Below are 13,787 nucleotides of genomic sequence, written 5' to 3' on the forward strand. Positions count from 1 at the left end.
GACTCAGCGCACCCTCCCAGGTCAGGATGGTGCTCCTGCCCCATGCCCCCAGCGGATAACACGTGGGATCAGGATACGGCAGCGATGTGAGTGCTCCCAGGAGCCCAGGGACCAGCAAATCCCCGAGGTGCAGTGAGAACAACACCACTAATTCTCAGTCCTGACTGTTAATGGCAAAGCTTCCCATTGCTGGTGCCCATTAGCAGCTCCCCGGGGTCACACACCACCATCCTCGCTCCCATCTATGGGTGCTGCCAAGATGGGTGTTGGTGACTGTGATGTCACCAGGGCACACGTGGCAGTGCCAGGCTCTGCCTAATTTTATCTCCTCCTTGATGAAGTTTGTTGGGTTGCTTCCATCCCTGGAGGGTTTGACAACCCCGGATGGGATCTGCAGCCTCTCAGCAGGGCTGCGCTGGCGATGTCTCGGCGTCCGGAGGCTGCGAGGAGGGAGCCAGCACCTGAAAAGCCTCCTCTGGAGGCTGTGGGAGCCAGATGTGGGGCACTGGCAGGGATAAAACACATCTGTGGATGCAGGGGGTCTTTATTTCTCTCTCTTGAATGCTGTGGGACAGACAGGGATGAGCCTTACCTGTGTCCCAGCAGCATCCACCCCATCCTTGCCAGGCTACAAGGGCTGGATGCTCCTTCCACAGCTTTGGCGAAGCCCCATGGACTTGCTGGTCATCCTTTGGGTGCTGCACCCAAAGCTATCAGCACCCCTAAGAGTCATCTCCGCCTTCCCTTTCCCTCCACCCAACTTTGGTTAAACATCCCAGTGCATCCCTGGGATGACGGCTGGTGTGTGCTGGGGAGAGCATCCCCACTCATGGCTCTCCTCTGGAGGTGGAGGCTGTCAGGATGGATTTTGTTTTTCTCCAGGGATGAATTTTTCAGCCTCGGCTGTTGGCGAGGAAGGTCGGTGCTGGGGAAGGGGCTGAGGCAGAGCAGCCAACGCTGGTGACGCCGTAAGAAGGGGCCATTGTGGCAAGGCGCAGCTGTGCAGGAGGGGAGCGAGGGGAATGCAAAATGCTGGGGGTGGGAAGAGCTCGGGGGATTCACCACCCCCTGAGGGTGTTTCCCCACCCCGCGTGTGCCCCGGTGACAATAGGGGCTTTATGGGGAGCGATGCCATCCTCTGCCCAGCAGCTACTGGATGTGGCATGTGCCATCCCAGTGGGGCCACGTGAGTGCTGGGGACACCCCGTCCCCTCCTTGTCACCCTGCACAGCCACAGGGTGACAAAGTGACACAGGACAACGGGTCAGACAGAGAGCAGCTCTGTGCCCTTTCCAGCACTGCTCCTGTTCCTCTTGCTGAGCTCTTGTGAATGATTCAGGTGATGCCTCTCCAAGGATGCTCCCCGCTTGCCCAGAGCGGAGCCCCCTGCCCTGAGCCGGGGGCTGCAGAGGTGGGGAGCAGTTGGGGTTCGTGCCGCTGGCCATGTGCCGGCGGCTGAGGTGGGATGTGCTGTGCAAGAAGGAGCAGGATGAGATGCGTGACCTCCCCAAGCACGAGGTGATGCTCAGCATGCGGGAGAGGAGCTGTCGCAAACACCATTTCAGTTCATTGAAAGGAGGAAAGGAGGGGGGGGGAGAGCACAAGCTGGCCCAGATCCTGTTCCTTCTCTTTTTTTTTATGTTCTGCTTTTGCTCAGCGCCAGCTCTCGTTCCCTGCTGATCCGCGATGGCTGCTCCATCGCTCTGTCAGAAAGGATGAAGGTTTGCTGGGGTGAGCTCCAGCTCGCAGTCAACACCACCCTCATCTGCTGCCGAAGCCAATGGCATGAGGTTCAACAAGGCCAAACGCCGGGTCCTGCACTTGGGGCACAACAACCCTGTGCAGTGCTACAGACTGGGGGAAGAGTGGCTGGAGAGCTGCACGGAGGAGAAGGACCCGGGGGTAATGGTTGACAGCCGACTGACCATGAGCCAGCAGTGGCCCAGGGGGCCAAGAAGGCCAACGGCATCTTGGCTTGGATCAGAAATGGGGTCACCAGCAGGGCCAGGGAGGGGATTCTCCTTCTGTACTCAGCACTGGTGAGACCGCACCTCGAGTACTGTGTTCAGTTCTGGGCCCCTCACCACAAGAAGGATGTTGAGGCTCTGGAGTGTGTCCAGAGAAGAGCAACGAAGCTGGTGAGGGGCTGGAGAACGTCTGACGAGGAGCGGCTGAGAGAGCTGGGGGTGTTTAGCCTGGAGAAGAGGAGGCTGAGGGGAGACCTTATTGCTCTCTACAACTGCCTGAAAGGAGGTTGTGGAGAGGAGGGAGCTGGGCTCTTCTCCCAAGGGACAGGGGACAGGACAAGGGGGAATGGCCTCAAGCTCCGCCAGGGGAGGTTCAGGTTGGATATCAGAAAAAAATTCTTCACAGAGAGAGTCATCGGCACTGGAACAGCTGCCCAGGGAGGGGGTCGAGTCGCCTTCCCTGGAGGTGTTTAAGGAACGGGTGGATGAAGTGCTGAGGGACATGGTTTAGGGAGTGTTAGGAATGGTTGGACTCGATGATCCAGTGGGTCCTTTCCAACCTGGGGATTCTGTGATTCTGTGATTCTGTTTGGGGTCCATCCCTGGGGCTGGGGGGGAGGTGGAGAGCTGTGCAATGCAGGGACAATCATTGAAACATTCTCAGGGAGGGGCTGGAGATGAGAATTTGGGGTCTGTGCGCTGGACAAGCTGGGGGTGTGCTGGGGGACCAGGGTGCTCAGCCCCTCCTGTCACCTTCAGCAACAGCCTGAGGGGGGTGGGCACAGCAGCGGGGCTGCAGGGATGCTCCAGCGGTGGGAGCATGGGATGGGACAGTGATGGGGGGTGGGGTGGAGAACAGGGTTAGGGATGGGGACACAGGATGGGCTAAGAATGAGGATGCAGAACAGGGCAGCAGTAGGGTAGTGATAGGGACATAGAATCAGGGAGTAGTTTGGGTTGGAAGAGACCTTAAAGATCATCTAATTCCACCCCCCCAGCCCTGGGCAGGGACACCTCCCACTGGATCAGGGGCTCCAAGCCCCATCCAACCTGGCCTGGAACCCCTCCAGGAATGGGGCAGCCACAGCTTCCCTGGGCAACCTGGGCCAGGGCCTCCCCACTCTCATAGGGAAGAAATTCCTCCTTCTGTCCAGTCTAACTCTGCCCCTCTCCAGTTTACACCCATTGCCCCTCATCCTGTCCCCACAAACCTTTGGGAACAGTCCCTCCTCAGCTTTCCTGGAGCCCCTTCAGGTACTGGAAGGTCACTCTAAGATCTCCTCGGAGCTTTTTCTTCTCCAAGGACCAGGTAGTGATGGGGACAAAGTGCCAGGTGCCAATCAGAACCAGTCGGAAGCCACCACATTCTGGTGGTGCTCCGTTCAGTGCCTCTCCCCAATCCATCACCATCCCCTCACCTCGTGGCCGGTGCCACCCTGTTCTTGGCTAACTTCTCGTCTCTGATGGCTGCAAGTGGCCACCAGGAACAGATGAGCCTGGGAGGGTGGTTTATGCCAGGCAGGTTGATGCCACAACTGTTGGGGAGAGCGGCAATAGGTGCTCTGGCATCCCGGGTGCCGGCAGGAATGGGGGGGTCAGGGCTAGGGGTGCCGGGCATCGCCGTGGGGTGGGGGAACACCAGGATTGGGGATGGAGCAGAGGCTCTGGGGGGGCTGAGGTTCACTTCCCAGCTGCTGCGTGAGACCAAGATTCAAGTCAGGGATGTGGTTAACGGAGACTTTAATCCGTTCTAAATCCCACCTTTAATCTGTTTAATGTCACCTTTTCGGGATCAGGATCCAGAGCGGTGGCTCCGTCCTGCTGGAAGGAGTAGAGAGGGGGGGATGAGGGGGGACAGAGGGGGGGAAGGGGATGAGGGGGGGAAGGGGGTAAACGGAGGGATGAGAAGGGGATAAAGGGAAAAGTGGGGAAGAAGGGGATGAGGGGAAAAGAGGAGTAAAGGGATGGGGGGGCAAGGGGGGAGAAGGAGACGAGGGGAAAAGGGGGATAAAGAAGGGGTAAAGGGAGGAGAAAGGGAGAAGGGGGAAAGAGGGGACGAGGGGGAGAAGGGGATGAGGGGGGGAAGGGGGAAAAGGGGGTAAATGGAGGGATGAGGGCGGAGAAGGGGATGAAGGGAAAAGGGGTGTAAAGGGGGAAAGAAGGGGATGAGGGGAAAAGGGGAGTAAAGGGGGGGATAAGGGGGGAGAAGGGGACGAGGGGAAAAGGGGGTTAAAGAAGGGGTAAAGGGTGGAGAAAGGGAGAAGGGGTAAAGTGGGGGACGAGGGGGAGACGGGGACGGGTGAGACAGAGGGGGACGAGGGGGCTCAGATGGGGGAGAAGGAGGCGGAGGAGGGGGAGAAAGGGCGCGATGCTCCTGCAGCCCCAGTGCCGGGGGGCGCGGGGAGGGCACCGCGGGGTCCCGGCAGGGTGAGACCCCCCCCGGCGGAGCTGAGCCCGGAGCCATGGAGGCCCCCGGGAGAGGGGGGGGACACCGGCTTGGTCTCCCTTAACAGCACCGGTTCTCGGTAACGGGACCAGTCTAGCATCCAGTAACGGGATCGGCTCCCGGTGACGGGACCCACCCTCGGTAACGGCACCAGGTCCTGGTAACGGAGCATCCTGACCCCCAGTAACGGGACCGGCAAGACGCTTGGTAATGGGACCGGTTCCCGGTAACGAGGCGAGTCCGGCCCCCGGTAATGGCACCGAGTCCCGGTAATGGCACCGAGTCCCGGTAAAGAAACCAGCACGGGTCCAGTAACGGTACCGATTCCCGGTAACGGGACCATCCCGGCCCGGTAACAACACCGATTCCCGGTAACGGGAGCATCCCAGCCCGGTAACAACACCGATTCCCGGTAACGAGACCATCCCGGCCCGGTAACGGCACCGATTCCCGGTAAAGAAACCAGCCCAGCTCCGGTAACAACACCGATTCCAGTTAACGGGACCATCCTGGCCCGGTAATGGTACCGATTCCCGGTAACGGGACCATCCCTGCCCCCAGTAGCGGCACCGATTCCCGGTAACGGGACCATCCTGGCCCGGTAACGGCATCGATTCCCGGTAACGGGACCATACCAGCCCGGTAACGGCACCGATTCCCGGTAACGGGACCATACCAGCCCGTTAACGGTACCGATTCCTGGTAACCGGACCATCCCGGCCCGGTAACGGTACCGATTCCCGGTAACGGGACCATCCCGGCTCCGGTAACGGCACCGATTCCCGGTAACGGCACCGATTCCCGGTAACGGGACCGATTCCCGGTAACGGGACCATCCCGGCCCCCCGTAGCGGCACCGACTCCCGCTAACGGGACCGTCCCCCGGTCCCGGCCCCCGCGCGCTCCCATTGGCGGCTTCGTAGCAAGCGCCGCGCCCCCATTGGGCGCCGCCCGCCCCGCCCGGGCAGCCCCGGCGCTCGGAGCCGCCGCTGGGGCCGGTCGTGCTCCGCGGAGCCGTTCGCACCGAGCGCCCCCCCCCGTGTCACCGGGACCCCGAGCGGGAGCCTCCAGGGCCAGAGCGGCGGGGGGGGCGCGGCCCCTGCCGTGCCTCAGTTTCCCCAGGTGGGTAAAGCACCGGGAAAAGGGGTGTGGGGGGGGGAACCTGGGGGCGCTGCCGGTACCGGGGGGGTCACGGGAGCTCAGAGATTCGTAGAATCGTAGAATAGTTTGGGTTGGAAGGGACCATCCGGTTCCAACCTCCCAGCGCTGGGCACCTCCTGGCGGAGCTCAGCTTCGAGCATCGCCCGTCCCAGAGGGCGGAATCAGAGATCCATACAACAGTTTGGGTTGGAAAGGACCTTAAAGCCCATCCAGTTCGACCCCCCTGCCATGGGCAGGGACACCTCCCACTGGAATGATGGAATTCCTCCATTCCCGGGAAGAGGAGTCCTTTTGTCGAGGCCGAATCCCCACCTGGAGCAACAGAGTTGGGTGTAAAGCTTCCCAACTCTCGCCAACCAAGGCTTTATTGGACTGGGGAGGGATTTGGGCCATAAATGTTCTTTGCTGACCCCAAACCCAGCAGCGGATCTGAATTGTCCCGCAGAGCTTTCCTCCCGTCCCAGAGCAGCTTTGTCCTCACCATCCCCTGGGCAGGAAGCGTGTGGTGCACCAAGGCCCCGCTGCGGGACTGACAGACGGACAGACAGACGGTGGTTTGGTCTCTGTTCCCCCTCCCCAGCTCTGTTTTCCACTTCCCCATGAGTCTCCTGAGCCTCCGGCCGCTCCGAGCAAAGGAGAAGGGAAGTTGTGCCGGAGAGAGCAGCTTGGTAGAACCCGATAAAGAAAAGGAGGAAATGGAAGGCGAGACAGATGCTCCAAAATAACCCCCCTTCCTCCTCCTCTTCCTCCTCGCCGCGCTGCAGCTGCCTCCCCTGGCAGGCACCGTAATCCCAGGGGCATTCCTTGATTCAGTGCCGGATTCGCTGCCCCATCCCGAGCGGCAGCCCGGCATTGCCCCAGGGGTGCCCCCCTTGCCCCCCGATCCCCATGGCTGGCACCCCTCCGTGAGCCGGGATCCTGTTCCCACGCGGTGCCGGCAACTGGAACGTACCGGCAGGATTCACCACCCACGCCCGGGATTGGCATTGCCAGAGCCCCTTCGCATCGGCCGCCCGGCTCCTTGCACGGACACGTCGGAGCTGCTGGGGCAGATTCGTTCCCAGGCGTTGGTGCGAAGGAGAAACTACAGCAGCTCCTGCTCCTTCCCGCAGGTGAAGGCATTCGCAGCCCCAGCGCGGGCGCCTGCGGGAAAGAGATTATGGGATAAAGGAGTTCAGGTGCCGGATATGGTGGGGACGATGACAGGGATGTGGCTGAGTGCTTGGCAGCAGCATTGGCACAAGTGCCAGGGCTGAGCTGAGCAAGATGTGCCATGCGGTGCTGGCCGAGGCGATGCCAGCGCTCCGCGCAGCATCCTCGCTCCCGCTCCGGTCGGTGTAGCCGGCTGCCAGGAGCTGCAGCTTTTGTCATCCTTGCCAAGAAATGAGTTTTCCCTCAGCTGAGGTGTTTGCTCAGTGGCTTCCTCGCCGGCCTCACCCTGCTCGGCACACACGCGCCGGACCTGGCGGCTCTTGGTGCTGTTTGCACCCATGGCAACGTGCGAGCGACGGCTGTTGCAAAAGGCGTCGTGGCTCCTTCCTTCTCCCTTGCCATCCCAGCAGGGGTAAAATGGGATCTGGAAGCTGAAGGGGTCACGGATGGTGGGGGACGGGCTGGTGACAGCAGTCAGGTTCTCCGGTTACAGCCCCGCACCGTACCACCACTCTCGTGTAATCCAGCGCGGCGGCAGGGTTTAATTAATTAATAGAGGTTGGTGGCATAGAGAGCTGGTGGAAAGCGATGCCGGGGGATGGAGAGTGGAGCAGTGCAATCCCATCCACCTCCCGGCGTATGGCTGAGGATTCGGGATGCTGGGATGCAGAGCAGGGGTGTTTTCTGGAGCAGCACATGGGATGGAGGGAAAGCCGGGAAGATCTCCATTAAATATTTGCTTTGGCCCCGGCCGAGGAGCTGATGCTTCTGTGTCAAAGGAAACTTGCAGCAGGATGGAGAGCGTGGAGCTCGTTCATATGGCCCTGGTGAGGAAGAGGAGGTGGAGGTACCTCTGCTCTCAGAGCCCTCCCCTTGCGCCGCGCTCCTGCTCTGTGCTGCCCCATGAATTATTGAAGAGCTTTTGCTTTCCTACATGAAATATTCAACCTACAGCTGAGGGAACTGAGAGGCAGCGTGGGGGGCACGAACCCACGGAGCTGCCGGTGGGTACCAGGTGATGGGGATGATGGGGGGGTGAGGGGTCTTTGGGATAGGTGGGAATAACCCCAGATGGTGTTACTGCCGGATTCGGCCCCTCTGCTGTAAACGAGCTCCTGTCGGGGGCTCCCACAGCGGCTCTGCCTTGGCACGTGCCAGCACCACCGGCGCTGGGTGCTGGCAGGACGATGGGGATTGTGTTTCTCCCTCTGCGGATGGGGGATGCTTTTTAATATGAGGGTCAGACTCTGCTCTCGCTTGTGCCCGCTCTGGGATAGATGTTTGATGGGTTTCCCTGTGGGATGAGGGCTGTGGTGGCAGCCGGGTGTTGGATGAGCTGCTCGTGGCCGGTGGAGCTCTGCCAGCGCTGGATTTGGCCCCTGACTCCCAGCCCTGCGGCTGTGTGGTTGTGGTGCTGCCGTGCCCGGGCGCTGCCGCCTGTCCATCTCCATTGGAGCTCATGGCAAGGACTTGGTTGTGTCACCACATCCCAACCACGTGTAGAACATCCAGATGCTCCAGCCTTGGGCTGAGCCCTCGTACCACCACCCAGGGGTGCAGCCCCCCCCCTTCCAAACCTGCAAAATGGGTGGAAACCCCCCAGAAAAGGGCTGTGACTGTCCCAAAGCCACCACTGGGACCACAGTCCCACCGCGCTCTTCCGGAGTAGGGAAGGACCCAGAGATAGCAACGCCCTCTTTTTGCTCTTTTTCCGTAGAAGAAATCGGGTTTTGAGGGCGTTTTCATTAAAAAAGAAGAGGGGAGGAAAAAAACAAACCCTAAGCAAGGCTGGAAACTTCAGTGACAGGAAGGAAACGGGGTGGTTTATTTCAGTCTTCAGTTTGCTTCTCAGGGCAAGGCTTTGCCTCTTCCGCGCACCGATCGCAGCCCCTCCGTGAACAATGGGGTCGCGAGGCCATTCCCGGCAGGAAAACGGCTCGTTCTGATGAAATCTCCTGGTTGGTGCTGACTCAGCAGGTCCTGGTGAGACAGAACACGGTGCAGAGGGCGCTGGGTTCACCGAGCCGGTGCTGAGCAGCAGCGAACGTGCCGGGAGGTGAGCTTGAGTTTCTTTGGTGTTTGCAGCGAGCGGCCTGCGAGGCAGCGCGTGGGTGCAGGATGGGGAGCAGGTCATGTTTTTAGGGTCCAGGAAAGATCCCCTTATACCTCTTTGTGCCTCAGTTTCCCCTATGAGCGATGCTCACCTCCCCAGTTCGCGGCAGGAGGAGAGGGCTGTTGAGGCACCTGGAAGTTATTCAGTGCCGGGAGCAGAGGGTTGATCTGTTATTACAGTCGTTAATTGGGAGCTGTGGGCGTGCGGGGCAGCTCACGCGATCCAGCGGTTCCTGTTTTTTATGGGATCCATAGGTTGAGTTTGCACTCGCTTTTTTTTTTTGCGGTCACCCAACGGAGAGCTCAGGCGTGGGAATTTCTGTTTATCCGGGCACGGCTCCTGGCAGGGAGCCCTGGATACCAACCGCCGCGGGATACCAAAGAGGGGAATTCCAGGAAAAAAGAAAAGTCCCGCTCCTTCCGGAAGAGGCTGCCTGCGGCGGGCAGAGAGGGTGCTTCTTGCAGCCAGGAGAGAGAAGATGGAGCCGTACTTCCCCTGCCCATCCCTCTGCGCTCGGTTCCGGCAGCATCTCGTGCACTGGGTGGTCGACATTCAGCCTCTGCTTTGCCATTTCTGTCTTAATTAAGCGCAAAAGCCTCAGCTCGAAGCTCACGCTGGCAAAAATCGATGTTTTCACATCGGAGGAAATGCTTACAAACCTCTGTGTTTCCTAAGGGCTGTAAATAACACCGCGTGCGGCTGCTCATGCGGCGACGGTGGCTCCGTTACCACCTGCTTAACTCATGCCCTGGCAGAGCCTCCGCTGCCCCGGGGCTCGGGCACCGCCGCTCCGTGATGCCTGGGAAGCCGGAGCTCAGCTTGTCCCGGTGCCCTTGCACAACCGGCTGTGGGCAGACGGGACCTTGGGCACCATCGGGTGAGCAGGACAGCACGTGGGGTGTCCACACCCCATATTCTGGGCTTCAGAGCCCGGCTCCTCTCTGGGGAGACCTCAGCTGGAGGATTGGGTCCAGTTCTGGAAGCCTCAGCATAAGAAGGAGATGGAGCTGTTGGAACGGGTCCAGAGGAGGCTACAAAGATGATCCGAGGGCTGAAGCACCTCCTGTACGAGGACAGGCTGAGAGAGTTGGGGTTGTTCAGCCTGGAGAGGAGAAGGCTCCCAGGAGACCTTAGAGCAGCTTCCAGTGCCTGAAGGGGCTCCAGGAAAGCTGAGGAGGGGCTGTTCCCAAAGGTTTGTGGTGACAGGATGAGGGGCAATGGGTGTAAACTGGAGAGGGGCAGAGTTAGACTGGACAGAAGGAGGAATTTCTTCCCTGTGAGAGTGGGGAGGCCCTGGCCCAGGTTGCCCAGAGCAGTGGTGGCTGCCCCATCCCTGGAGGTGTTCAAGGCCAGGTTGGATGGGCCTTGGAGCCCCTGATCCAGTGGGAGGTGTCCCTGCCCATGGCAGGGGGGGTTGGAACTGGATGGGCTTTAAGGTCCCTTCCAACCCAAACTATTCTATGATTCTACGTGCTCCGTGGCAGCAGGAGCAGGATCAAGGACCCCCGGAGAGGGTCTGGGGCTGGATGGTGGCTAGGCCTGTGGGTCCACAGGGCTGCCCGTGATGCGGACGGACTTGGTTCTGCTCTCGGATATTCAACAGGGCTGTAGATGAGGCCCCCTCCTTTCCTCTCCATATCTGTGACCAATTTATCCCCATCCATTCTCACACCAGCAGCATCCTTCAGCTTAAATAGCTCCTCTCCTCTCCCTGGCGATGTATTTATAGCGCGATTCCATCCCGCTCCCGCTTTGCCGGGCTGACCGTGCCATGTGCAGGCTCTTGCATAAGCAGCCCCCACCTCTGCCCATCCATCCCGGCGCGGGAGCCGGTTGTTATCCTGCTGCTTTCGCCTCCCTGTGATTTGCAGCTCCGCGATTTCCCAGGGCAAGATGCATCTCCAGGGTCGGTGGTGGTTTAGTCATTCACAGCAGATTTTAGAGCCGTAATCTGCCCGAGATGACTGATTTGAGTCCTGCTGGAGCGCGGTGAAGCAGGCGACAGGGGAGCAGGGGGAGATTTCTGGCTTGCCAAATTGTGTAACGCCTGTGCCGGCTCCGGAGGAAGCTCAGCCAGTGGCAGAATGAGTGCGAGCTCCAGCAGGGCCACGGGACGCATCGGTGGGTGCAGCAAACCGTGCCGACCCTGGTGGGCGCTGGGCTGTGCACCGGCGCCGCGGCTGTGCCGGCTGCGATGGGTGACTCAGCCCTCACCTGGGTTCTCCCCAGCTCACCCTGCAGGAAGTGAGTCAGGTTTTAAGGAAGAAAAATGTTAAAATGATGGGGCAAGAGTCCTTCCTGCACTGGGAGGAGGGCGGCGCCGGCCAGGAGGGAGACGGGGTTATACGTTCGTGGGCGATGCTCAGGTAGGGAGACTTTATTCGCCTCTGACACTGCCCATCAGCCTTTAGATTCTCCCCAAAGCTCGGGGAAGGAAGGTGGGAACACCGTGTAACTCATGCCAACAAAACCTGGGGTGTGAGCTCAGCTCTTGCCTGCCCTGGGCTCCAGGAGCATCTCTTGCTGCTGGCCTGAGATGCTCTTTCTCCTCCCAAAAGCCTGGATAGGGAGGAGAAGGGATGGGGTCTGATCCAGGGCGTGGACTGAACCATGTCTGTGCCTCTTCCCCATGCAGAGATGGACACCTTCAGCACCAAGAACTTGGCCCTGCAGGCCCAGAAGAAGCTCTTGAGTAAAATGGCTACCAAGACCATCGCCAACGTCTTCATTGACGACACCAGCAGTGAGATCTTGGACGAGCTATACCGAGCCACCAAGGAGTACACCCACAACCGCAAAGAGGCCCAGAAGATCATTAAAAACCTCATCAAGATCGTCATGAAGTTGGGCATGCTCTACCGCAACGGGCAGTTCAATGCTGAGGAGCTGCTGGTGATGGAGCGCTTCCGCAAGAAGGTGCATACCTTGGCCATGACAGCTGTCAGCTTCCACCAGATAGACTTCACCTTCGACCGCAGGGTCATGTCGAGTGTGCTGACGGAGTGCCGGGATCTGCTGCACCAGGCTGTCAACGGCCACCTGACAGCCAAATCCCACTCTCGCATCAACCACGTCTTCAATCACTTTGCGGACTACGAGTTCCTCTCAGCTCTCTATGGGCCGTCTGAGCCCTACTGCACCCACCTGAAGAGGATCTGCGAAGGGGTGAACAAGATGCTGGAGGAGGACAACATATGAAGCTCGCCAAGATGGGCCATCGGCAGCAACTGCCGGACCCTGCCTCCTGTGGGACCGAGGACAGGACATCTGCGTGTTTTGACCCTCACCAGGCTTGATGTCCTCTTCTCCTCTGTAGCGCTAACTCATTTTCTCCTCATTTCTACAAAAGACTGGACCTCTTGACTTTGTCTAACCCTTGCCCAGGGTCTGCAAACCCCCCCTGCACTGGGCTGAGCCCTTTCAAGGTGATCCTTGTCTTCTGGGCTCCTGCTGTACAGTTTGATTTCCTTTGCCCACCAAGTGCTCTTAACTCAGAGTCCAAGGACCCCCTCACCTTGAACTCTGTCGTAACCCTCCTGGGGGAAACCAAACCAAAGACTTGGGGTGTGTAATGCCTCTAAGGTGTCTCTGAGCGGGTGGGCAGGTGCTTGGATGAACAGCTGGGAGACTCTCTTACCGGAGGGCTGTGGAGCCCTGTGGTTGCCTTTCAGCAGCTCCACAACATCGTGGGAACAAATTGTGGGCCAGACTTTTGCTACCCAAGATAGAAAGCAAGCCAGAATGGGCTTTGGCCTCTTAAAAGAGAGAAGGATCCAACTTTGCCCTGGCGAGCAGCTGTTCCTCAGGGCAGGTTGGGAGCTGGAAGGACATCCATTCATCCAAGCCCCAATCCCCCCCACCAGCCTCCCGCAACAGTACCACTGTGATGGCTCCGACACCTTCCTCGGTGGTTGTCCAAAGCTCATCCTAGGATTTCATCCTTTTTCTGTGTCCTCGACCGAGTTATGGGTGTTATTTTTTTTAGCAAACTGTGTAGCCCTGATGAGTTATTTAAATAAACTCACCTGTCTGGCGTGGGCGCTCCATGCAGTTGGTAAAAAGGCAGCTTAGGGCAATAAAACGGGTGCTGGGGGCAGCTGGTTTTGTCTTTTAAATGGTGGTTGCTCTCTGCAGCCTGGCGTTTCCACTCTGTTCCCAGCGCTGCTGCCGGCCAGGCTGGCTCTGCTCCTTGGCACAGCAGCTCCGGGCTGAGCTGATGGGAGGAGACGTGGTGCAAAAGCAACAGTGAGGGTCTGGGATCCCAGGGGGAAAATCCTGCACCCACCCGCGCTCCTCTGCATCCCCACGTCGCATAGCGGGAGCTTTAAGCACAGCCCTGACGGCAGCGAGCAAGCTGCTGAATTCAATGCCGGCGTCTTGTAAAAGCATTGCGCTCCCAGAACATGGATGCACCAGCCGTGGCCTGCTTCCAACAGGCTGATCTCGGCTTTGAACACCAAAAATTGCCCTTTTAACATACAAAACGCCGTACAATCTCAGCTGGCCTTATCTCCATGACCTTCTTGTGCCTCGTGTTCCATGGGATGTCTCCAGGCACAGGAGGCTGCCAATGCTTGTGGGCAGAGAGCGGCTCCATTGGTTGTTCCCTTTCCACCGCTGGCTCGAGGCACTGATAACTTTCAGCCTTAAAGATTTGGAAAGAAAGAAATAAAGCCTCTATCTCTGTCATTTCACAGCCCTGGCTCCAACTAGCACAGCTAATTTATAGCACAGCACACCTCGGGGTGGAGGGTAAAGCGCATTTACAGGTCTGCATGGAGAACACAGCTAAGATCCACTGAGGGGCTGTTCCTGCCGGCAGGGCAGGGTGCAGCTGGCCTTTGGCGTGTGGCATTTGAGAGCAGCCGTTCCTGTCCCCCCCTGGGCTCATGGCAGCTGTCAGGTATGTGCAGAAGAGGAGCTGGAAACAGCTCGGTGGAGTTATGGG

At 59.2% G+C, this 13,787-nt stretch overlaps 1 protein-coding gene across 2 annotated transcripts; it reads left to right on the forward strand.

Moving 5' to 3' along the window:
- Positions 1-5,367: 5,367 nt before the first annotated feature.
- TNFAIP8L1 (TNF alpha induced protein 8 like 1) lies at positions 5,368-13,504 on the forward strand. Of its 2 annotated transcripts, none has more exons than XM_054050046.1 (2): positions 5,368-5,535; positions 11,475-13,504. In XM_054050046.1, the coding sequence occupies exon 2, from the start codon at positions 11,477-11,479 to the stop codon at positions 12,035-12,037; it is 561 nt and encodes a 186-aa protein (XP_053906021.1). In that variant the 5' UTR covers positions 5,368-5,535; positions 11,475-11,476; the 3' UTR covers positions 12,038-13,504. The 2 variants fall into 2 exon arrangements, with proteins under 2 accessions (XP_053906021.1, XP_053906022.1); XM_054050047.1 differs by lacking the exon at positions 5,368-5,535 and adding an exon at positions 8,475-8,782.
- Positions 13,505-13,787: the final 283 nt, after the last annotated feature.

This window comes from Cuculus canorus, chromosome 27 (assembly GCF_017976375.1).
Source record: "Cuculus canorus isolate bCucCan1 chromosome 27, bCucCan1.pri, whole genome shotgun sequence".
NCBI lineage: Eukaryota > Metazoa > Chordata > Aves > Cuculiformes > Cuculidae > Cuculus > Cuculus canorus.

Bases quoted from the DNA above. Each gene is read 5' to 3' on its own strand.
- TNFAIP8L1 (XM_054050046.1), top strand. From the start codon at position 11,477: ATGGACACCTTCAGCACCAAGAACTTGGCCCTGCAGGCCCAGAAGAAG.